This window comes from Nycticebus coucang, chromosome 20 (genome assembly GCF_027406575.1).
Source record: "Nycticebus coucang isolate mNycCou1 chromosome 20, mNycCou1.pri, whole genome shotgun sequence".
In the NCBI taxonomy this organism is placed as follows: domain Eukaryota; kingdom Metazoa; phylum Chordata; class Mammalia; order Primates; family Lorisidae; genus Nycticebus; species Nycticebus coucang.
The window spans coordinates 15,188,617-15,214,902 of record NC_069799.1 but is presented as its reverse complement, the minus strand read 5'-3'; the positions used below and the strand labels follow the sequence as shown (position 1 = coordinate 15,214,902).

The 26,286-nt window shown below is 40.3% G+C and overlaps 2 protein-coding genes across 3 annotated transcripts in view; one reads left to right on the top strand and one right to left on the bottom strand.

Moving 5' to 3' along the window:
• Window positions 1-4,411: 4,411 nt before the first annotated feature.
• The window catches only part of LOC128572943 (zinc finger protein 678-like), a 37,790-nt gene continuing 15,915 nt past the window's right edge, over window positions 4,412-26,286 (bottom strand). The window contains exons 2-3 of one of the 2 annotated variants that reach the window (XR_008376278.1): window positions 24,167-24,262; window positions 4,412-8,030 (exon numbers count right to left, since the gene is read on the bottom strand). Coding sequence is in view for 1 of the 2 variants with exons in the window: in XM_053573096.1 (XP_053429071.1) it covers window positions 7,261-7,764 (504 nt within the window). In the remaining variant the exon portion in view is untranslated. The remainder of the gene's footprint in view (window positions 8,031-24,166; window positions 24,263-26,286) is intronic. The other variant, XM_053573096.1, reaches the window with a different exon arrangement.
• On the top strand, window positions 12,475-13,431 carry LOC128572938 (ELL-associated factor 1-like). The gene has a single exon (XM_053573093.1). It carries the CDS (start codon window positions 12,530-12,532, stop codon window positions 13,331-13,333), a length of 804 nt encoding a protein of 267 aa, XP_053429068.1. The 5' UTR covers window positions 12,475-12,529; the 3' UTR covers window positions 13,334-13,431.

Sequence of the window (26,286 nt, the reverse complement as noted above, 5' to 3'; positions counted from 1 at the left end):
TTCCTAGAAAGAAGGTAATCTGAGTACATAATTTAGACAAGACTATCCTTAGCAAGACAACAAAGAAATTAAGCATCTGAAGGAACCTGTGAGGCATGTCTTTTTCTCCAATCCAGCACGTAAGAGATTTCAGAAAGAATTTGTGTTCTGGCTGTCTGGTCACTCTTGCTACAGAGCCAGTTGTGTAATCACAGAAAAGAGTGCAGTATGATGCACTAAATATGCAGCCCTGGCATTTGTTACAAAGTCTTGACCCATAGCTTTGCACAAGTAGAGAAGAGAGGGTAGACTACCCATTAGACAAGGCATCCCTATAATCATTGTGGCTAATTGTTTCTGTCCAGAAAGGCATAATTGTCATGGATAAAGTAATACCTGTGCACGATGCTGTGCCTATCTCAGGTGGCCAGAGTTCTCCAGGCCCTGCATTTTCCCACCCAAAATCACAAGGTCAGAATCCAGGTGCAGGAGGCATCTGTTACCAAGTTTCTAACCACTTTCTACCCTCAATACCTAAGCGTCATACCTACCAGTGTTTGGGCACCTCTGTTTAGCCCTTGCTTCACCCAGTCCTCTTTCTCAGATGATGTCCCTTCTGCTATGATTCTTACCAGTGACCACAGTGAAAGGGGTGCCCATTGATTCAACCTGAGAGGAGTCTGGAATGTCTTCCTGGATAAGGAGTCTGTGAAGAGGTTTATCACAGACCATTTGCCTCCAGTTGAGGGGTGGCTACTGAGAGCTTTTGTAAAGCTAAGAGAAGAGCAAGGCTGCAGGTTTATAAAAGACCACAGTGCTGCAGTAGGTGAAAAATCTAGTGCAAACACTTTATTAGACTAAGAATGTCAGAACTCAAAAAGGGCAGCAATAAGGGCATGGAGTCCCCAGTTTGTCCCACAACCAGAAAGGGTGTAGTGTGGCCAGAGTACACATTTGTGTAAGAAAAAAATATGTTGTTGTTCAAGTGTGGCAGAAGTTACATGTACATGTTCTGTCATCTTAGGTTAGCAACAAAAATCCAAGAGGTGTGAAGAGTGAATTAAAGACACAGAGGAAGGAGTGAAAATGTGAGGCAGTTGAGAAAAACAGAGTGGTATTTTAAAGGATAAAGTTGACTCCTTTTTTTCTTCCTTTGGTTTCAGAGGAGTAACTGATGACCTTGAGTAGAGATAACAGCTTCATAATCTTGATCTCAACACCCATAACTAATCAAATGCAGCTGCAGGCAGGCAGAAGAACACACAGAGAGGGAGATTTATTTTCACTCCACAGTGGAACATTGATGCTGAATAATTGATGCAACTTATTTGCCAGTTTCAACATATACAGAGCAATCCGAAGAGGTTTTATTTTTTTATTTTTATTTTTTATACGATTTATCACTTAATTGACATAGTATTATTACTATTATAATGGTATTACTACTATTATTATTACTAGTACTTAATTTTTTGGTTTTTGTCCGGGGCTGGTTTTGAACCCACCACCTCTGGCATATGGGACTGGCACCCTACTCCTTGAGCCACAGGTGCCGCCCTGAAGAAGTTTTAAACAAGTTCTCATAACAAAAAGGACACTTTGTGGTCTTTTTTTTTTTTTTTATTTCTTTGAGACAGAATCTCAAGCTGTCACCTGGGTAGAGTGCTGTGGCATCATAGTTCACAGCACCTCCAAATCCTACGTTCAAGAAATCCTCTTGCCTCAGGGTTTCTATTTTTGTTAGAGATGGGATCTCAGTTGTAGTCAGGCTGGTCTGGAACTCATAAGTTCAAGCACTCCAGCCAACTTTGCCTCCCAGAGTGGCAGAATTACAGGCCTGAGCCTTGGCCCCCAACCCATTTTGTTGTTTTAATGAGAGATTCCCTTTTAATTAGACCAACTTGTTGACATACAAAAATGTTGATAAATCCACCTTTGCAAATATCATGCCTTATATAGACTATTTTTGACATACTGAAGCCCTGTGTTTATCCAAATTTTTCTTATTAAAACATGACTTATTTTAGGACAAACATTGCTATATCAGTTTTGGTCCTAGACAAAATTATTCCCTTACCCTTTAAAGTTCCTTATGACCCATTGTTTTTCATAGTTGTAACTTTCTTCACATTTCACTTCTACATTTTGGATTCTTCTTCCTTTTTTTTCTATTTTGAAATAAAATTGCATCCAAGTTAAGTCTTTTCTTCATAAAGACATGAGAAAGGAGGTCTGTGGATTTAAAGGATTTAGGTCTCTAGCCTGAAGAGGAGACTTCATCCAAACAATGGGTTAGGGCAGTTAAAAAGCATCAAAAGTGTTAAACAAAGACATCATCAACCAGTGAGCAGAGGGACTTTAGCAATCACAAGGGTTTGTATTTCACCTTCCATTTTGAAGAGAGATATAGGAGAGGGAAACAGAGGCCCTGAATGTCCAGGGAAAGCAGAGAGGCTCTAAAGTTATGCACACCAATTTGTTTACTATGACAGAGAGAGTGAGCTTGCCAACACTCAGCCTTCCCAGCTGAGCTTGTTCTGAAGTTGCAGTTTGTCCATCAGACTGAGAGAGTTTCAGAGGGTCAGTGCTGGTTCAGGGAATTCACAGGGTGTACAGTGGTTCTCAACCTTCCTAATGTCACAATGTATTTTTATTGTTACAAAGGGGTCATGACCCACAGGTTAAGAACCACTGGGAGGGTGAATGTTATTCCCTGTCTCCAGGAGAGGGCAATGTCACTTCCACTGCAACTCTCTAATAAAGAGAGCACAGTCCCAGCACAGGCTTCTTCCTGAGCCATTTCTTACTTTATGAACTGATACTGGGAAGGGCTCAGGCCTGGTGTCTTCTTGCCTGAGCCTCTAAGGAAACTCAGTGCATGACAACCTTCTTCTCTAGTGATAGTAACCATTTCAAAATCTTCCTTCTGCTCTGAAGATCTGATAATGGGGCTCAGTTTCTATAGCTCAAGCAGCATAGACCAGAGCTGGAGGGTTGGACTACTAAACAAAAAGGACAACTACACAAAAAAAGAAAAAAAATAGTCAGGCATTGTGGAGGGCACCAGTAGTTCCAGCTACTTGGAGGCTGAAGCAAGAGATTTGCTTAAGCCCAAGAGTTTCAGGTTGCTGTGAATTGTGATGCCATGGCATTCTACCCAGGGGGACAGCTTGAGACTCTGCCTCAAAAATAAACCCAAAATAGAACATCCCAAAACCCCAAAAGATCTGCTTATGGCATGGCTTTCTCTCACTGTCCACTCATCCCCATTCTGGTTATCAGTACCTTACAATCTGGTTTAACATTCTGCATGTGGGGCCTAAGACCCCTTTTTTTTTTTTTTTTTTGGTGATATGATTTTAGACAATATTTATTCCATATATTAGGAATTTTGAGACTTCCAGCTGGATATACATGTGCATTCATAAACTGATTGAGATTAGAAAAATCTCAATCTATCACTTATTCTTTTTCTCCTATAGCTTTATTTATTATCAGGTACCAGACTCAACAATGCTATGGATTCCCTCCCAGTGGCTGGGTTGAAATGAGTGGGCAAAGGAAAATGAAAATACAAGAAACAAAGAGAAAATGTAAGAGTTTAGCTGGGCTAGGAGGCTGCATGTTCTTCCTTCTGAGGCTTAACACATATGCAGTGTCCTGTTCCAGGCTAGCTCTGTTTTTATTTCATAGACCATTGTTTTAATCATAAATCTCATGAGGGAAGGGCAAACAGGGATGATATGGTTCTTTGCTGCACTTGCATTTTCCTAACTAAACTATTTCTTCAACTAACTACATTAATTGGATGGATTTACTTTTTACTTTTATTGCTCTAAGGTATTTATGATCTTTAACACAAATGGAACATGGGACCATGAAAAACAGTCCAAGAGCAGGACGTCAGAGAAGACCCCAATTAGGCCAGCACACAAATCTCAGGAGTGATGATTAATACTCAAGAAACTTGTTGCTCAGACAGATACTTCTGGTCGTACCAAGATGACAGAAGAAAAGAGATATTTTATCTTCTTATCCGGGCTGGAACAAATCTTGCAGTCTTTAACAAAGTTTAAACATTCTGCATACTCTAAGTTTACAACAGCACTCCCTCCCTGTGAGCAAATAGCCCTGCCCATCTGGGCAGACCTCACCTGTTTAGAGACCTCCATGGCCAGGAGACCAGGTGGGGGAGGGATGATGATTTAGCAAGATGCTTCCAGAGTTTAAAAGGCTCAAGGCCTCCAGCAGCACATTGCAGTGGGTTCAGGGTCTCACATCCACTTCTCTCCCATTTTGTTTTCCTTTGCTCATCCTCTGCAATCATTTTCTTTTTTTTTTTTTTATTGTTGGGGATTCATTGAGGGTACAATAAGCCAGTTACACTGATTGCAATTGTTAGGTAAAGTCCCTCTTGCAATCATGCCTAAGACCCCTTTTTAAGCTTTTGAATATCAGCACTAACTGGTAGATGAAGTGCATTGTCAAGGTGAGGAAGAAAAAAGCAGATGAAGCAGGGGCAGGTAAGGAGCTACGTTACCTGGAAGTGAAGACAGCCAAAGAGATGGAGGAGTAATAAGTAATATCCAGCAGCAGAGTGAATTCAGAATGTCTCTTGTTCCATTAGCTTGTCTTGTTGAAGATGTATATTTTCCTCTCAGATAGTAACACCAAAATGTCAGATATTAGGGGACCAGAGGTGAGGTATGTGTTCCCTTGTTTTGTTCCAGGTGGCAAAGAACGGTTATTACAACCAAGACAGTGAAACAAATGATCAGAATAAGTAGATACAAGTGTGCAAATGGAAAAAATTTATAAAGGACTGTACACTCCAGAGAAGGAGCACATTTTCAAGTGGAGAAAACTCTGAGATTAGCAAGATGTTTCCCCTTACACAGATTTTCCAATTCAAAGTTAGTGGTATGGGGGTAAAATATTCATATTTCTTGGAAATGGGGAAACCTTCCAGAATGGAGAGTCCTCCAATTTCTATCCCTGTAATGAATGGACATTATTTGTCATTGTAGTTGTCGAGTATGATAGAACTGGTGTAAATTGTACTATGTTAATGAAAATGGTCACTTGAGCCTACTGTCATCGTACTTGTATGCCCACTCCAAAGACCCCTTTTTTGTGGCCTTGGCCATATCTCCACATTGTGGCCCCTCTACCACTAAGACTCATGTTTGTAGAACAAACATCAGTTCAGTTTTGGGAAGCCTTCTTGAAATGTCAGCTTTTGTTTCTTGGAAGTCCCTGCTGCTCAATTTGTTCCTCTGAAACTATGGACAAAGGATCTCCTAGTATCATCTGCCCCAGTCTCTCCTTATCCCTACCTACAGGATAAACACAACTTTAAGGCTCTGAGACAGGACAGACATTTGTACAGTATTTCTTCAATTTAAATTAGGATTGGAAAAGCACGAGATATATTTAAAAATACTGTCACACTCTTTTTTTTTCTGGAGACATAGACTCACTTTATCACCCTTGGTAGAGTGCCGTGTCAAAGCAACCTCCAACTCCTGGACTTAGGTGATTCTCTTGCCTTAGCCTCCCCAGTATCTGGGACTACACGCACCTGCCACAATGCCTGGCTATTTTTTGTTTGCATTTGGCCAGGGCTGGGTTTGAACCCACCACCCTTGCTATATGGGGCCAGCGCCCTACTTACTGAGCCACAGGCACCACCCGATATTGTCACAGTCTTAACATATGTAGTATTTCTCTATGAATTCGTTTATGTACTGAAATGAGTACTGGTTATATGATTTGATACTTCTCATTTGTAGGGAATTTCTGTGTTATAAATTTTTTATTTATACAATGGTTTAAGGATTAAACCACTGTCAATCTCTTCACATTTTCACAGTCTTTCACAATCTTTCACAATCTCTTCACAATCTTCAGATTTCACAACATGAAATCTGTTGTGTACAGAAAACAGTGCCTACTGGAATGAGGCTTTGCCACATCTTCACATCGTTGCCATTTATCTCTGCTATGATTTCTCTTATGTTAAATAAGACTGAGGGCCACTGAAAACCTTTGCCACATTATTCATATTTGTAAGGTTTTTCTCCAATATGAATGTTCTTACATGTAGAAAGGTTTGAGCTCTGGTTAAAGTCATTGCCATACTGTTTACATTTGTAGAATTTCTCACCAGTTTGAATTATTTTATGCTTAGCATGCTATGAACACCAGGTAAAGGTATTGCCACAGTCTCCATATGGAGGGTTTCTTTCCTGTGTGATTTCTTCTATGTACAGTGAGGATTGAATGTGAGTTACAGTTTGCCCACTGTCCATATTTATAAAGTTTCTCTCCAGAATAAATTCATAAATGTCTAGAAAGGTTCACAAATGAATTAGGGGCTTTGGCACATTTTTGTCCTTTGTAGAATTTCTCTCCACAACAAATTCTTTCATGTGTACTAGTAGTTGACCTATCTTAAAAGGCTTTAACACATTTTTTAAATTTGTAAGTTTTATGTCCAGAGTAAATTCTTTGATGTTCAGAAAGTCATGAGTACCAGTTAAAGCCTTTGCCACATTCTTGACATTTGTATGGTTTCTAACCATAATTCTTTCTTTGCTGTTCAGAAAGGTATGAAGAATTTGAGTAAAGGATTTGCCACATTCTTTACTTATGTAGGGTATCTCTCCAGAGTGAATTCTTTGATGTATAGAAAGACTTGTGTACTGTTAACAGTTTTTCCATTGGTGGCACCTGTGGCTCAAAGGAGTAGGACTCCAGCCCCATATGCCATAGGTGGGGGGTTCAAACCCAGCCCCCTGCGAAAAAAATGCAAAAAAATAAAAAATAAATAAAACAATTTTGCCACATTCTTAATTTTTTTGATAATATTTATTTCCTTTCATTTGTTTATTTTTATTTTTTTGCAGTTTTTGGCCGGGGCTGGGTTTGAACCCACCACCTCCAGAATATGAAGCCGGTGCCCTACTCCTTTGAGCCAGAGGCAGCACCTTTGCCACATTCTTGACATTTGTAGTATTTCTCTCCAGAGTGAATTCTATGATGTAAAGAAAGGCTTGAGTTAAAGCCTTTGAGGTTAAAGGCTTTGCCACATTCTTGGCATCTGTATGGTTGCAACCCAAAGCAAATTCTTTTATGTACAGCAAGGCTTGAGGACTGGTCAAAGGTTTTGGCATATTCTTGACATTTGTTGGATTTCCTTCCAGAGTGAATTCTTAGACATACAAAAAGGCTTGAGTACTGGTAAAAGGCGTTGCCACATTCTTGACATTTGTAGAGTTTCTATCCAGAATGAATTCTATGATGTACCAAAAGGCTTGAGTATGGTTTAAAGGCTTTTCCACATTCTTGACATTTGTAGGGTTTCTCTCCAGAGTGAATTGTTTGATGTACAGAGAAGGTTGAGTACTGGTTAAAGGCTTTGCCACAGTCTTGACATTCATAGTGTGTCTCTCTGGAATGAATTCTTTTATGGCTGTAAATGTGTGAGTACTTCTTGGTAAGTTTGTCACATTCCTTATATTTGTAGGATTTTTCTTCAGTATTCAAAATCTTATGGTTAAAGTACTTTGATCTATGCCTTAGACATTTGCCATCATTTTCATACTTGTTGAGTTCCTCTCCAGTATGGAGTCTTGAGCATGATTGGAAGACTTGGCTACCTTCTTTACATTTGTTTTGCTTTTCTCCAGTATTTGTTACCTTATGTTCTGTGATGTGTGAGCAGAGCTTAGAGGATTTCCCATACCTTTTACATTTAAATGTTTTCTCTAAGGCATATATCATCTTATGTCTATTTAGATTTGAAAACTGTCTGAAGACATTCAAACCTTTAATACATTGAAAAACTATGCTATGGATAGCTGTTAAACATTAGTCATGTCCACTGTAACATACTTTCTGCTGCTTACACTCATACACACCTTCCCATTCATTTGTTAAGTTTAAATACTCAGGGCCACAGCTTTGATGTCTGCTCAGAATCATCTCTGGAAATAAAATATTTGTGCTCAGCTCTTGCAAATGGTCTTAGGTAGAATGATTAGATAGAGCTGAAAGAAATTTAAACAATAACAATTTTAGCCACTTGCTTTTTATCATAATCCAGTAAATATACATTGCACATTTTATCTGCAAACCATGTTAAGAACATTAGGAAGATGCCATAATACAGTAGAGAGGCACCAATTGTCTTAAAGATAAATAAATGCTGCATGTATGCACTGCATTTGGGGGAATTCTTTAAACCAGGTAAGAATATGCAGCACAACAGGTAAGCAGAAGTTGTAGAGATAATGTAGAGGCAGGGCATTGGATCATGTATTTAATCCTAGAACTCAGGAACACTGAGGTGAATGGATCACTTGAGCACAGGTGTTTGAGATCAACCTGAGCAAAAGTGAGACCCCCATCTGAATCGGCGCCTGTAGCTCAAGTGACTAAGGCGCCAGTCACACACACTGGAGATGTAAAGGTTCGAAAACAACCACAGCCTGCCAAACATCAATGACAACCAAAAAATAGCTGGGCGTTGGGGTGGGCAAATGTAATCCCAGCTACTCCTGCTGTGGCAAGAGAATCGCTTAAGCCCAAGAGTTGGAGGTTGCTGTAACCTGTGATGCTTAGGCACTTTACCCAGGGCAACAGCTTGAGCTTATGTCTCAAAAAATAAAAATAATGAGAACCCCCAACAACTCTATGATAATTAGAAAAATTATTCTAGCACGGTGGCACATGCCTCTAGTCCCAGCAACTCATGAGGTTGGGGCAAGAAGATGTCTTTTGCCCGGAAGACTGAAGATGCTGTGAGCTATAACAACAGAGCACTCTTCCCAGGGTGACAATTACTTAGGCTGAAATAAATGAATAAATAAATAGATACATACATACACACATACATTCATACAGTGCGTATGAGCATATACACAAATATACTTCTAAAATCAAAGAAAAAATTGTCAACAATAATAATAATGAAAGAGCCAAGGAGAACAATAAGAAAATTTTGTCATATTTACCCGCACCACAGAATTTATGACATCTTAATAGAGAATGGTGAAAATGAAAGTAATCTTCTAAATTAAAGCTTTGTCCTCAAAAGGAAAAGAGTAACAGGTGTGTTAATCCTTCTTGATCTTGAGGGTGTTACCAAAGAAAGGTTGCTGTCTCTCATCAGTGCGAGTGCTTAAAAGGATGGTGCTATAGTGTGTAAGACAGACTGTGGATTCTGAATTCAAAGGTAAAATATAATTATAGCAGCAGAGAAACTCCAGTGTAACACAGAGATTCAAGTCTAGCAAGTGATGAGAAACTCTTAGGAAATGTGGAAAAATACCTCCACTAAAAAATAACCACACATTTCCACAGGCAAAACACTGTCCGAATGTACAGTTCTCCCTTTCTTATTACAATGTGTGTCAGAGTCTTGCAGGATACAGCCATATCACAAAGTTTGTGAGAAGTGGCTTTTCTGGGGCAGCCCCTGTGGCTCAAGGGAGTAGGGCGCCAGGCCCATATGCCAGAGGTAGACCCAGCCCCAGCCAAAAAAAAAAAAAAAAAAGAAAGAAAGAAAAGTGGCTTTTCTAATCCTCACAAATCACTGAAAGCTTATAACATACAAAATGTTAGGGAGATATAACCCATAGAACCAAAAAAAGAAAAAAAATCTAGACTTAACCATAAAAAATAGAGATGTCTAAATTACCCTAAAACTTTACCTGATTAGTGCTAAGTGCATCAAATAGGAATGATACAGACAACTAAGTAAAATTTAAAAAATGAAGTACCAAACACAATGAAAATGACTGAGCAGTCTCAAATGTAAGAAAAAAGGTATGAAGTATGAAGAAAAATCACCATACTTCAGCTAGGAGAAACAAAGAGTCCCATAAAAAGACAGATGAAGATTAAGGATTTGAAAGTCACACACAAGGTTGGCGCCGGTGGTTCAGTGGTTAGGGTGCCAGCCCCATATATTGAGGGTGGCGGGTTTCAACCGGCCCTGGCCAAATTGCAACAAAAAATAGCCAGGTGTTGTGGCAGGTGCCTGTAGTCCCAGCTACTCAGGAGGCTGAGGCAAGAGAATCACCTAAGCCCAAGAGTTGGAGGTTACTGTGACCAGTGACACCATGGCACTCTACCGAGGGTGATAAAAGAGAGTCACACAGAAGAGTATCTTGAAAGCAGCAAAAGAAAATAGATGTGTTATTGCTAAGAAGGTGATTGTCAGATTAATAGTGGATTAATCAACACAAACCTTCCACATCAAAAAAGAGTTGGTGATATAGTCAAAATGCCAAAAAAGAGAAACTTGAAAGCACATACAAGATATTCACCAAAACTGTTCTTCTAAATGAAGGAAAAAGACATATTTATCAAGGTATATAGATGCTGACAGATGAGGTGGCTCATGTCTATAATCCTGCCACTCAGGAAGGTCGACGGGGGTGGATTGCTTAAGTTCACAGGTTTGAGACCAGCATGAGCAAGAGGAAGACACCATCAGTACTAAAAATAGAAAATCTGAGGCAAGAGGATTGTTTGAGCCCAAGAGTTTGAGGTTGCTGTGAGCTATGACACCACAGTACCTTACACAAGGCAACATAGTGAGACTCTGTCTCAAAAAAAAAGAAAGTCTGCAGTAAACTTCTGGTAATGAGTCTATATTTATAATATAACAATATGTAATTGTCGACATCAATAACAAAATCCAGTACAGATGTAAAAAAAAAAAAAAATTGTCAACAGTAAGCCCTTCTCTTTCAAAAGTTATATAAATAATTGACAGTAATTTCTTCTCTTTCAAAAATTATGTGCACAACTGGCTCATGCATGTAATCCTAGCACTCTTACAGGCTGAGGCAGGTGGATTGCTTGAGCTCCTCAGTTCCAAATCAGCCTGAGCAAAACTGAGACCCTGTCTGTACTAAAAATAGAAAAACTGAGACAAGAAGATTGCTTGAAACTAAGAGCTGAAGGTTGCCATGAGCTATGATGATACCATGGCATTCTACTCAGGGTGACAGCTTGAGGCTCAGTTAAAAAAAAAAAAATTACATACAAATTTATGGACTACACTTCAAAAAGAAAGGACAGACATTAAATAAAAATAGGGAGGCCAGGCATGGTAGCTCACACCTTCAATCCCAGGACTCTTGGGATCCAAGGTGGGTAGATTTCTTGAGCTCCTGGGTTCAAGACAAGCCTGAACAAGTGAGAGAGACCCTATCTATGAGAAAATACCTGGCTAGCGCCTGTAGTACAAGCAACTCCAGAGGCTGAGAAAAAGGATTGCTTCAGCCCAGGAAGTTGAGGTTGCTTTGAGCTATGAAGCCATGGAACAATACTGGGGACAATAAAGTGAGACTCTGTCTCAAAAACATAAAATAAAATAAAATGAGTAAAGATAGGTATTTTAAAAAATCAAAATCCAACTCCATATTTGATACTCATCTTACATGCAATGACAAACATGGAATTAAAAATGACAGGACAGAAAGGTATTTGGCCAGGTGCAGTGGCTCACGCTGTAATCCCAGCACTCTGGGAGGCCAAGGCAGGTGGATAGCTTGAGCTCATGGGTCGAGACCAGCTTCAGCAAAAAGCGAGACCCTGTCTCTACTAAGAATAGAAAAACTGAGGCAAGAGGATCCCTTGAGACAAAATTTGGAAGCTGCTGTAAGGTATGATGCCATGGCACTCTACCCAGGGTGACAGCTTCAGACTGTCTCAAAAAAAAACAAAAGAAAAGAACAAGAAATATATTTAATTCAAATATTAATCAAATGAGTGCAAGGGAGATTATTACAAGGAGATATGTACATAAATGTGTGCACGTGTGTCTGTATGTAATATACCCACGCGTGTGTTAAAACAGAGTCTCACTCTATGGCCCAGGCTAGAGTGCCATGGCATCAGCCTAGCTCACAGTAACCTGAAACTTCTAGGTTCAAGCAATCCTCCTGAATCAGCCTTCTGACTAGCTGGCACTACAGGTGCCTGCAATGATATTCAGGTAATTTTATCTTCTATTTCTGGTAGACATGGGGTGCTGCTCTTGTTCTGAGTGGTCTCCAACTCCTGAGCTCAAGGCATCCTCTCATCTCAGCCTCACAGACTGATAGCATTATAGACATATGGCAGGAGTGCCCAGCCAGAGACAATATATTTTGAGGCAAAACGTGTCTTATTTCGTAAAATATGCTTTAAGTCAAAATGGTCACAAAAAGTAAAGAGTATGAAATAATAATGTAAGGGCTTATTTGTTAGAAAACTATAACTTATTGTTGTTATTTTGAATATACATAAAATACATACTGAAAAAAATGTAGGACCGATATATAAACATCACCTATATGTTCTAATAAAGAGCTATTGGCACACATATTTATTGCAGCATTATTCACATAATCCATTTGGTGAAAGAAATCCATATCAGCCTCAAGAAACAAATGGTGAAATATAATTTAGGATATAAAAATGACAGAGTAGAAGCCTGGGCTGGGGCAGCGCCCGGAGAGCTCCGCTCTCGGTGCTAGGCCGTTGTTGGACCATGAACCGGACCGCGACCCCACTGCTAGACCGCGAAGAACATTGCCTGCGGCTCGGGGAGAGCTTCGAGAAGCGGCCGCGAGCCTCCTTCCACACCATTCGCTATGACTTTAAGCCAGCATCTATAGACACTTCATGTGAAGGAGAGCTTCAGGCTGGCAAAGGAGACGAAGTCACAATTACATTGCCACATATCCCTGGATCCACACCATCAATGACTGTGTTCAAGGGAAACAAACGGCCTTACCAGAAAGACTGTGTACTTATTATTAATCATGATACTGGTGAATATGTGCTGGAAAAACTCAGTAGCAGCTTTCAGGTGAAGAAAACAAGAGCTGAGGGGAGCAGTAAAATCCAGGCCCGAATGGAACAGCAGCCCACTCGTACCCCACAGCCATCACAGCCACCACCACCTCCACCACCTATGCCATTCAGAGCTCCAATGAAGCCTCCAGTTGGATCCAAAACTTCTCCCTTGAAAGATAACCCCTCGCCTGAACCTCAGTTGGATGACATCAAAAGAGAACTGAGGGCTGAAGTTGACATTATTGAACAGATGAGCAGCAGTGGGAGCAACTCCTCAGATTCTGAGAGCTCTTCAGGAAGTGATGACGATAGCTCCAGCAGTGGAGGCAGGGACAATGGCCCAGCCTCTTCTCCACAGCCATCACACCAGCAGCCCTACAACAGCAGGCCTGCCATTGCCAATGGAACCAGCCCGCCACAAGGAAGCAACCAGCTTATGAACACCCTCAGAAATGACTTGCAGTTGAGCGAGTCTGGCAGTGACAGTGATGACTAGCCCTGGATCTTTGAAAATCTACTTTTTGGTGCACAAACATGCTGCAAGACCGGGCTGCTCTAGTGTGGAGTCCACTGCCAAGAGGAAAATGTTATGGATCAGTGACTGTAGTAGGAGTTAGAGGCTCTGGAGAACTCAGATATTCAAGTCTTTAACTTAGTGGTGATGGGTGATTTTCTCATGTAATTTTTGAACAATCTCACATTTCAAAGTAGATCTGTAGAAGAACTAATAGAATTATATTTCTATTTAGTTGACACTGTTAATGAGAAACAGACAAATGTGCCCTGGTCTAGATTACTCAGAGGCCATTCCTTAACCAGGCCAGTCAATTTGGCCAAGCAGTCTGCACTAGTGAAATGAAAGTCTTTAAGGGGATGAGGAGAGAGGAGGAAACCTCAAACAGAAATATGTTAAAACCACTTTAAATCATTGGCACAAAGTGGCAAGGAAGTTTTGTCTAACCTAGCCTGGTAAGCCTAGGTAGAAATGGACTTCAAGACAGAGTGCTTGAATGTCAGCTGGCTGGGACCCAGGAGATCTGCTGGCTGAACCCTCCATTTACAGACTAGGAAAGGGAAGCACCCAGCTAGCTATGGCCAGTCTCCTATGCACTGCCTGCCCCCTCCCCAGGCTTCCCTTGAATCTCATTTTTTGGAATCAGATTCTTATGCATGGGACTTTTAGGTGTACATTGGAGCTTTGATTAGATTCCAAAAGACAGAAGTGTTGGGTACTTCTAGCTTGAATTCAGATCCACACAGTCCCTAAATACGTAAAGCTGAGTGAGCAGATTAAATCAGCAGCCATCGTGCTGATGAGTGTGACTGAATTAAGCTGGGGCTTTTGGTTCCATGTGGATCTATTCAAAGTGTTCTATAGTCATTGGATTTGAGCAGGGGGAGGTAGGAGTACAAGAGAGGTGTAATGAAGAACATCTCTGAACAAATGAAGCAGCAGGAAGTTTCCAAGCACCAGAATCTAGATAGGAGTTCTGCAGTAGGAAATGACACATTCTTTGATAGGGTATTTCTGTGTATGCTTTTGTACCACTGTCTGTGCCTGATTCCCAGACTGATTTGTATTTTTTTATATACAACTAGAAAAAAGTCACAAGATTGCCTTCTACAGTATACAGTTTCTAAATGAATCTGTTGTTGCAGGAAACTGGTCACTAGTACATATTCCATGAGGGAATGTGTGATAAATCATCCTATAATTAGTATGGAGTAGCACATTTCTATAGTTTGAATGAATATATCCTGAGAAGTTTCCATCTACTTTTTGGTTTAGCAGGCATCAAGACAGTAATAATATTATTTCCCCTTTGAGAACCCCCTACTCAGATGCCTCTCCCTCCCCAGCTAGTAGAGGAAAGTAGTCTAGACCTAGAAAGAAAGTAGCCTGTGGTAGGGGATTTTGTTTGTTTATAGAGTCGACTGTTTTCAGCCACATAGGGACCCCACTGAGCTGGAGATGGGGACAGGCAGACATTGCCTAGTAGCATGCTCACACCACTCCACCCAAGTTTGGGTCATAGGTATGCACTAGTGCCCTGTGGTGGACTCAGCCTGTTACATGGTTTCAGTGGATTTGGTGCAGGTAGGAACTTACTTATAGTGGGTTGATAATTGATTTATGATTCTTTGATAATGACAGCTCAGGGAAGGTGAAGGTCATGATTGGGAGACTTGAATTGTTACTGGATGTGGGAATTGCTTCACTGCTCTTAACCTGCTCAAACTGAGGCAGGTTCCAGGAACTTGAACTAAAAATGTCTATTTAAGCCTTTCTTTTTTTTCCTCTCCCTTTTTCTTCAAAAGCCTTGATTTATTTATATAGACAGAACTGTGGTTTTGGGCATGTTGGGCTAAGAATTTTGTTTCTATAGGAAGTACTTGCAGTGTCACTGGGCTTGGTGAGTCAAGCTTTTTAAGCTTGAGACCATTTCCTGTCATCTGTGCTACCCAACACTGCACAGTTATTCCATAGCACAGCTCCATTTCGTTCTCTGCACAAAGTCTTTGGTGGTTCCATTCCCTTACCCCCTAGTCTTACCCACCAGAGTAAGGAATCTTTTCTTTTTGGAAGTCAAGAATTTTGCCTCACAGATAGCTTCCCCTAAATAACCTTGTGCTAGCCAAACTGGACTTGTTGTTCCTGCCTCGCAGCCTCTCCACCTAAAAAACCCCCTCCTGAGTCTCCATAGATGCCATGTTTTGTCATCTCTTTCAACTCACATGGAATATATACTGACCTTTCCCTTGCTTGCATTCTGGTTGGTATGAGGGCCTTAAAAGCAGAGACTGTCACTTTCCCCTCAATGCCCTGGTGTGTCCACAGGAATAGACAGTCACATGCTTATGGCCTGGTGGGGGAGGAGGCAGAGAAAACTAACCAGAGCAGTACAGGGGATAAACATACAGAAAACATTCCAAGCATTTGAAGCAGCTGGAAATATCCATGTTGAGTTTCATGATTTAGAAGTCTTTAACCGAATTGTTAAAATTGCCTTTTCTTTGCTCTGTACAATGTCTACTATACTGTGGGTCATTTAGGCAAGATGAAATGACATAGTCTCAAGTGTCTGAAGAGCCACAGTAAGCCTTAGTAAAGATGTGATTTGGGGAAGCAATACAAATAAACTAGAGACTTGTAATAATGCCACTCATTAACTATTTTGATTTCTGTTGCAGAATCATTTTTTCTATGTGAGGTGTTAATATGTGTATCAGTGGTGGGAAAACTTGAAAATTCCAAAATCCTTCCCTATTTGAGAGAGGCTGGTTCAGTAGGATATGTTGTATGTGTGTGTGTATATATACACATGAATGATGTATTTATTACATTATTTTGGAAGAAGATTAGTCTGTTATGTGGATATATATTATGTATAGCCAAACGGGATCTTTCCCATTTGGTAAGGAAGGTAGGATTTCTGAAACTCAGGCCTTAACCAGCAGGTTGGAAAACAAGACCAATTAAAGCATTATAAAATACATGTTTTTGTGGCTTCTATTAAAAAAAAAAATGACAGAGTATTACTCAACTTCTAAAAGAAAGTAATCTTTTAGAAGAAATCTTCTAACATCTCTAATAAAGATAAATGTTAACTTTATGTTAAATGAAATGTCCTTTCAAAAATTATCTTTAAATTACACAAATAATCCACACAAACATAATATCTATTCGCCAGTAAATATGAGTTAAACTGAAGACAGTTTTAGTAGGCTGGAGGCAGTGGTTCATGGCTACAATCCTAGCACCTCTGGAAGAGTGAGGCAGGTACACTGCCTGAGCTCAGGAGTTCAAGACCAGTCTAAGCCAGAGCAAAACCCGTCTTCAAAAAAAATAGATGGGAATTGTAGTGGATACCTGTAGCCCCAGCGAGAGGGGAGGCTCAGGGAAAGGAATCATTTGAACCCAAGTGTTTGAGGTTGCTGTGACCCATAATACCACGCAACTCTACTGAGGGTGACAAAGTGAGACTCTGTTCCCCCCACCCACAAGAAGACTTTTCATTGGGTGGTGCCTGTGGCTCAAAGGAGAAGGGAACCAGCTCCATATGCCGGAGATGGTGGGTTCAAACCCAGCCCCGGCCAAAAATTGCAAAAATAAATAAATAAAAATAAAAAAAAAAAGAGTTTTCATATATATTCACCTACAGGATAAAATAACCATTGGCCACCAACCCATAGAAAATGTACTATTCCTACACCAAATATAAGAAACATATAGGCAAACCAAAAGAAATAAAATGAAATTCCCACTAGACATGTGGTCGATTTATATTTCACTTTTGTTCTTAATGTCTTAAAGTATACAGAGTTGAATAATGCCATGCAAAATTATAATAAACAAAGTATGATGAAGTGACTCAGACATAAAAAAGTGATATTAAATTTTGAATCTCTTTATTTTCACACAGAAAAATATGATGCAAAATCTTGTAAGGAATATTTTGTAAATAATGGGATGTTTAGCTACAATTTTCCATTTTCCTTATCCATGTATGTCTGGCAAATTTTGGTACATTATGTATAGGTTAAAAGTAGAAACAAAATTGACTGAGGTGATGTGATGTACTTTAAAAATTTAAAAAGAGGGGCGGCACTTGTGGTTCAGTGAGTAGGGCACTAGTCCCATATACTGAGGGTGGTGGGTTTGAACCAGGCCCCATCCAAACTGCAACAAAAAATAGCCAGACATTGTGGCGGTGGGCACCTGTACTCTCAGCTACTTCAGAGGCTGAGGCAAGAGAATTGCCTTAGCCCAGGAGTTGGAGGTTGCTGTAAGCTGTGACACCACAGCACTCTACCGAGGGCCAAAAAGTGAGACTCTCTCTCTAAAGAAAAAAAGAAAAATGAAAAACAGGCCTGAAGCAGTGGCTCATGTCAGTAATCCTAACATTCTAGTTGGCAGAACTATATAGATAGCAGGAGCTCACTAACTCTTTTCAAAGAACTATAAATGGCCAACAAGCATTTCAAAGGATGCCTAAAGTACTAATTCTTAGGGAAATGTGAAGCAAAACCACAATGAAATGTTCACTGTTATATCATACAGTGAACCCTAAAAAAGTGTGTCAAGAATACAAAGAAATTAGAAACTTTTAGCAAAGTTGATGAAGAAAAATGTTGCAGACTCTATTAAAATGTTTGAAGGTTTCTCAGAAAACTAAAATTTAAAGTTATTATTTGGCTATGCGCCTTTAGGTTGGTGGCTGGGGCACCGGCCACGTCCACCGGGACTGGTGGGTTCAACCATGGCCAGCGCCTGCCAAACAACAATGACAACTACAACAAAAAAACAGCCTGGCATTGTGGCGGGGGCCTGTAGTCCCAGCTACTTGGGAGGCTGAGGCAAAATAATTACTTAAGCCCAAGAGTTGGAGATTACTGTGAGCTGTGACTCCACAACACTCTACCAAGGGGAGTGAAACTCTGTCTCTAAAATAAATAAATAAATAAATAAATAAATAAATAAATAAATAATACTATGATTGCATCCAGCAAACTCTCATCTGGGTATATATCCTAACTACACACTGCAGATCCGGGAAGATACACATCCTCACTCACATTCATCACAGCATTATTCATAAAAGCCAACAAGTGGCTGGGACAGTCACTCACACATCCAATCCTAGCATTTTAGGAGGATGAGGCGGGAGAATAGCTGGACCACAGGAGTTCAAGACCAGGCTAAGCAACAGTGAGACCATCTCTACAAAAAGAATGGTAGTATAGCCAGGAGTTTGGAAGGCTGAAGCAGGATTACTGGAAGTTGTTCTAAGCAGGGATGATGGGTTCACAGCATTCTACCGCTAGCAACAGAGTTCGGCTCCATCTCACACAAAAGGTCTCTTTTCTAGATAACTACAATGTTCCATTATGACTGTGGACTGAACCAAAGCAGGTATTTTTCGTGTGTGTGAAAAAAGTTTCACTTTTGTCACCCTTAGTACAATGCCATGTCACAGCTCACAGCAACCTCAAATTCATAGGCTTAAGCAATTTTCTTGCCTCAGCTTCCCAAGTGGCTGGGACTACAGGCACCTGCCACAATGCTGGCCTATTAATTTTGTTATTGTCATAGTAGATGTCATTGTTGTCTAGCAGACCCAGGGCAGGTTGGAACCCACCAACCCCCAGCACCCTAACCATTGAACAAAAGGCACTGAGCCATGGTAATTTTTGTTAATATTAGTTAACATTTTGTTGGATGAGAGCAGGATACTGAATATTTTATGTACCATTTTTTCAAAAAAAATTCATGGAAATGTATGATTTATTAATATGAGATATTTATCAGAAAATGTTATAAACATTTGAAAACAAAGATAATTTTATTGTGTTATTAATACATTCTTATTTTTACAAAAACTTAAAATGTTTAACTTACCCTTTAGAAGCAATTAAAAAATATTTATACATAAATAAAAATATTAACTTTATAAAATATGATAAATCATACTATTTTAAATAAGCATGGGCAAAATTAAGATATCATTTAGATATAAGTTGAGGAAAGTGATGACAATCCTGCTGATTTCTGTTTGCCCAGGGTAAACTAGAAATTTCAAGTTCATATTGAAAAATAAAGTTTCTTTGAAATAAATTTTCAAGAAATTTATTTATTTATTATTATTATTATTTATTTTTTTTCTTTGAGACAGAGCATGAAGCTGTTCCCCTTGGTAGAGTGCTGTTGTATCACAGCTCACAGAAGCTCCAATTCCTGGGCTTAAGCGATTCTTTTGCCTGAGCCTCCCAAGTAGCTGGGACTACAGGCACTAGCCACAATGCCTGGCTATTTTCTTTTTCTTTTTCCTTTTTTGGTTGTAGTTATCATTGTTGTTTGGCAAGCCTGGGCTGCATTCGAACCCACCAGGTCTGGTGTATGTGGCTGGCACTGTAGTTGCTTGAACGCAGGTGACGAGTCTTATTTTTCTTTTATTTACTTTTTTTGAGAGAAAGTTGTTCTATGATGCCCTCGGTAGAGTGCTGTGGCGCCACAGCTCACAGCAACCTCAAACTCCTGGGACCAAATGAAACTCTTGCCTCAGCCTCCCACGTAGCTATGACTAAGGTGCCACAAGGATGCCCGGCCATTTTCCTGTTACAGTTGTTACTGTTGTTTAGCTGACCCGGGCCGGGCTACAACCCACCAACCTCAGTGCATGTGGCTGGCGCTGAATCCACTGTGGTACAGGTGCCAAGCCAAGTGAGTCTTTCAATAAATCTGGAATCTCTACTCATTCTCTAAATTACTTGCCACATAAGTTGAAATTCTAACATATAGTTCTGAATATTTAAATATAAAATTACAGAAAACTGAACACAGAATAAAATAGAATGTGAAAACAGAGACAGTAAAACCAGCAAGACAGTAGAAGTCCCGTCTTCATGTATTCTTCCCAAGGGAGCCATCTATAGGGAAAGGTGCTTCAGTGACAGCCCAGCACACAGACTCACACCTGTCATCTCACCTACATAGAGGCTGAGGTGAGAGGATCACTTCAGTCCAACAGTTTGACACCAGCCTAGGCAATCCAATGAGTCGCCATCTCACAATAAGTGATGTTATGAGAGCTTTAGAATCCAGGGAGGAGGTTGTGAAATCCTTCTAATGCCCTTAAGAAGGGTCACTCAGAGAAGCCCGACCCTCCTTCACTTAGCAAACTAGAGGATCCCTGGTCTGGTTTACTGACTGAAGAATGGCCTCCTTTGTCCCACTGAGAATTCAGAAGGGACAATGTGGGCCTTTCCAACTTCTCCCAGCCATGATGTGGGAGTGGTGCTACCCATCCAGAGACCTGGAGGGAAATGTTTGTTCATGACCACGGAGACAGGCCTGCAGACCTTGACACTTTGTGTGTGTGTTTATGTTATTTGTGTGTGGGTATATATATCTGTACTATTTGTGTGTGTTTGTATATATAAGCATTTGTGTGTGTGTACATATACATACTACTTGAGTATTCATATATATGTATGGACTATATTTGTGTGTGTCTATGTATTTGTTTGTGTATATATACACAATATTTGTGTGTGTATCCATATACGCATATATATACACACACACAAATATTATATATGTATACACACACACACATTAGAACCTTAATAGTGAGCCATCTCCCTACATTGACCATCTCCTCAACCTGACCTGATTTTCATAAAGCAGATATGCGCCACATGTGTGTACTGGTACAGCAGGTCTGGTTCCTTATGTTAATCACCTCTGTATCTTGACAAGTTTGTTAAAGTCCCTTGAGTGGTCAACTTGCAGAGGTTCTGCTGCCTGAATTTCTCTCTGTGTGTATATGAATAAGCATATCTTAATCCAGAGACAGTTATAAAATAATAATTATATTGCAATAACAGAGACACAAATTTATCCGCAGGAATACTCTAAACTACTGAATGACATAATTATAAAGATATGTAGGCTCTTTGCCTGTACCTCAAGCGTCTAAGGTGCCAGCCACATACACCAGACCTGGAGGGTTTGAATCCAGACTGGGCCTGCCAAAGAACAATGACAACTACAACCAAAAAATAGCCAGGAGTTGTGGCAAGTGCCTGTAGTCCCAACTACTTAGGAGGCTGAGGCAAGAGAATCACTTAAGACTAGCAATTGGAGGTTGCTGTGAGTTGTGATTCCATGGCACTCTACTCAGGGTGATATCTTGAGACTCTGTCTCAAAGAAAAACAAAAACAGAAATGTAGGCATCGGATGTGGGGAATCATACCTCTAATCCTAACCCCCAGGGAGGCCAAGGCAAATAGAATGCTTGAGCTCAAGAGCTCAGGACCACTCTTGAGCAAGAGGAAGACACCAACTCTACTAAAAATTGCAAAACAATCCAAATGTAGTAAAGGGTGCCTGTTCCCAAATACTCAGGAGGCTGAGCCAAGGAGATCCCTTGAACTGAAGTGTTTAAGGTTGTGAGCTATAATGCCATAACACATTACGTTTTCTCAGAAAGAAAACCCCAAAAATGAATTGTAGGGAGTAGATACCTTTAACCATACTAAAAGGTTGGCAAAGGCCGGGCGCTGTGGGCCGGGCGCTGTGGATCAAGCCTATAATCCTAGCACTGTGGGAGGCCGAGGTGGGTGGATTGCTTGAACTCACAAGTTTGAGACCAGACTGAGCAAAAGCAAAATCCTATCTCTACTAAAAACAGAAAAACTGAGGCAAGAGCATCGCTTGAGCCTGAGGTGGAGCCTGCTGTGAGCTATGACACCACTGCACTATAACCAGGGTGACAGCTTGAGACTCTGGCTCCAAAAAAATGGTTGGCAAATAACTGCACATACGAATTAAATTATTTTTCAGTCCATACAAAAACAGAATTTTGACACTAAAGAACATTAGACTTGGCTCAGGGCCTGTGGCTCAAGTAGCTAAGGTGCCAGCCACATACACCAGAGCTGGAGGGTTTGGATCCAGCCTGGGCCTACCAAACAACAATGATAACTGCAACCAAAAAAATAGCTGGGCATTGCGGGAGGCATCTGTGGTCTCTGCTACTAGGGAGGCTGAGGCAAGAGAATCGCTTAACCCCAGAAGTTTGTTTGCTGTGAGTTGTAATGCCATGGCACTCTACCCAGGAGGAGAGCTTGAGGCTCTGTCTCATAAAAAAAAGAAAAGAACATTAGACTTTCTTACATTTGGGAAGATTCTTAGTGTTCTGCTAAAATGATTATAATTTCTTCAGAAACTTATTTGAAATCTTCATTGCATAAAAAATTAGAAAGCATAAAACATACAAAACCTATTTGTGGTGTTTCTGGGATTTCTGAAACAAATACTAACATCACCACCTCACTCACATATTTTGGATATGATGCTAAAGAAAAAGAAACCTTGGCGGCGCCCAAAGCTCAGTGGGTAGTTTCGGCAGGTTCAAACATGGCCCGGGCCAGCAAATACAACAATGACAACTGCAACAAAAAAATAGCTGGACGTTATTGTGGGTACCTGTAGTCCTAGGTAGTCGTGAGGCTGAGGCAAGAGAATTGCTTAAGCCCAAGGGTTTCACATTGACGTGAGCTGTGACGCCATGGCACACTACCCAGGGAGACAGCTTGAGACTCTGTCTCAAAAAAAAAAAAAAAAGACAAGAAAGAAAAACTTTTATTGAGACATAGTCTCATTCTGTTGTTCAGGCTACAGTGTCATAAAATCAGCCTAACTGATAGCAACCTCAAATTCCTGGGTTCAAGCAATTCTCCAGCCTCATCCCCACCACCAGCCCCCAGTAGGTGGGACAACACACAGCCACTACAATGCCTGGATATTTTTTCTCTTTTTAGTAGAGATGGGGTGTCAATCTTGTTTAGGTTGGTCTCTCACTCATGAGCTCAAGCAATAGTCCCATCCTGAGTCCCAGAGAGCTAGGAGAAGAGATGTGAGCCACCACACCCAACCTAAAGAATACTAAAAACAAACTCAGATATACTAAAACACACACACATATTTCATGTCCTTAAAAGCAATGGAAGACGGCGGCGCCTGTGGCTCAGTCGGTAAGGCGCCGGCCTCATATACCGAGGGTGGTGGGTTCAAACCGGCCCCGACTGAACTGCAACCAAAAAATAGTTGGGCGTTGTGGCGGGCGCCTGTAGTCGTTGAAGGTTGCTGTGAGCTGTGTGACGCCATGGCACTCTACCAAGGGCCATAAAGTGAGACTTTGTCTCTACAAAAAAAAAGCAATGGAAGAGCACTCACATCCTCCACTCACATGTAAGCCATAGGAAGTTCTTTCATTCTCATTGTAACCTAGAAGGACTATCAGGGAAAAGTAAAGTCCTTCTGGAAATTAAAACCAAGAACAGGCATAGTGGCTCACAACTATATGCCTAGCACTCTGGGAAGCTGCGGAGGGAGGACTGCTTTGGCTCACAAGTTCAAGACTAGCCTGAATAAGTATGAGAACTCCCCTGTACTAAAAAATAAAAAATAAAAAACCATTAGCCAGACAATGTGGAAAAACCTGTAGTCCCGGCTATTTGGGAACTGAGATAGAACAATCACTTGACACTAGTAGTGTAAGGTTGCTCTGAGCTGGGCTGATGTCATGGCACTGTAGTGTGAGGGAAGACAGTGAGAGTCTTTATCAATAAGAAAATAAAAATTAAAAAATAATAAAAACAATAAGAGAGATGCCTTGATGTAAGAACAAGAGAAAGAAACCCAAGCTTCTCAGAAATAATTTCTGATTCAGCTGAGCTTTCCTAATCACACTGTAGTGTGTGGTTTCCTCCTAGAACTTGGACCTCTGACCAGTGTTACCTGCTCCACTCCCTCCAACCTACCTGGGTGCTTGACTAGTGTCGGCTGTGTCTTCACCTTCCAGGGTTCTTTGCTTTGCTCGAGACAGGTGATGAGGTCTGGCTTAGAGACAGCAAAACCTGTTTTATTAGGAAAAAATTGGAGATTCTTCAATTGGCAATCTAATGCCTTGCTGAAATAGAGAAAAGGACGTTTTAGAAGATCCTGAAATAATAATCCCAAACAGATTTTCTTGCAGAAACTTCAGAATCTTTAAAAAGTATTTAAAGTTGGAACAATCCTAACTCCTCCAATACCAAAACTACTGAAATGAAATTTGGTGCAAGAAATCAGACTTAAAGGTATGAGTAACAATCTAGGCCATGAAATTTCTGAAATTTTCATTAATCTGTGAAGGATATAAATCAGCTCAAAAAAGGTAAGATTAATGCCAAAATAAAACAACAACAACTTTTCTTTTCTATACCAAGATATCCTACAGTTTTCCATATAAACAAGAACCTGATAGTCAATGTATTAACTGAATAAAAGTCTTCTACAAAGAGAGAATATGAATCGTTTAGTGTAGACGTAGAACTGTGTATATAAGTTGTCCTTACTCAGGAAGACCAGGTTTCTGTAGGTCTCTAATATGACTTCCCGATACAAATGCTGCTGAGCAGGGTCCAGGCAGGCCCACTCATCCATAGAGAATTCAATAGACACACCCTTGAATGTCAACACTCCCTGAAAAGAAAACATGGTCATATAGAATTTCACTTTTTTTTTTTTTGATACAGAGTTTCAAGCTGTAACCAGGGGTAAGGTGCTATGGTGTCACAGCTCACAGCAACCTTAAACTCTTGGGCTTAAGCGATTTTCTTGCCTCAGCTTCCTAGCTTGAACTACAGGCATCTTCCACGTTGTCATTATCATTCACCTAGCCTGGGCCAAGTTTGAATCCATCAGCCTGGGTATATGTGACTGGCGCCTTAAACACTGTGCACAGGCATCAAACCATGAATTTCACTTTTAGTTAAGTGAGTGAAGGGAACTCTTGCTGTCTTATAAGAGTAAATGCAACTACCTAACAACTATAGCAGAGCTATATTCCCTCATGTGTTACCTAACACTGAAGACAGGGGATGGAATGGCATCCACAAAACCAGTGTACAGATTGTACACTTTTGGTTGACACAGTAGAAATAAAAGGCCACCAATACCAGCAATGCAGAATTTTGTGCTTCTTTACACCATATGTTATAATCTGTGTGTGTGTTTTTGTATGACAGTGTCAAGGTGAGATAAATGGTAACTCTAAAGTTTTAATGTGTATAAGAAAGAACTTGAGCTATTGAAAAAATGCAGATTGTTATTCAGATGATGTGGGGTGAAGATTTCATTTCTACATTTCCAACCAGCTCAGGAATGACAATGCTTCAGTCCCATGATGATATTTTGTCAAACATGAAGTGAACTGCAGACACTGGATTTATCCCAGTTAATGCTTGAACTGGTAAAAAAAGAAAGGTATATGGAGGAGAATTTAAGAAAAAAGGGGTGTATCCTCAATAAATGTTTTGATTTGCTCACATTAGTTCATACTCTCCCCAAGTACTTATTAACAATACAGAAGATATACTGAACCCTACAATGGAATAGGTGTCCAAGAGCACCATAACTGAGTGAATAAAATTAACATCAACTGTTACAGAACAAATTAGTATCAGGTGCTGATTTACACGTGTAAACCCAACATTACTGCTGTGATAATATTGGCCAGAAAAAGTCAATCATAATGTGATAAAAACTGGTTGAGAAAAACCTAGTTTTGGCAAAGTTCCAGTTACAGATATCTGGCATGTCTTCTAATCTCTAATTGTGTCTTTAAATAGCTTTCTTTACCATCCCAGAAAGCAACTCTTTTCTAATTATTCTCTTCTTGAGAACTTTGAATTACCTTAAGCACTTAATGCCATCTTCTGTATAAGTGCATGAATGTCATCTTACTTTACATAGAACTGGTGGAGCTTCCACATGGAGGCTAAATAGTACATATTTCCCTTCATTGCTGCAATTCAATGACCCAACCTCATCCACAATGAAAATCTTGAGCATCCACATTTTCCCATTTTCAGCAGAGAGAAATGGAACATTTTCACTA

Coding starts and splice junctions, on each gene's coding strand:
- LOC128572938 (XM_053573093.1), top strand. CDS start 12,530: ATGAACCGGACCGCGACCCCACTGCTAGACCGCGAAGAACATTGCCTG.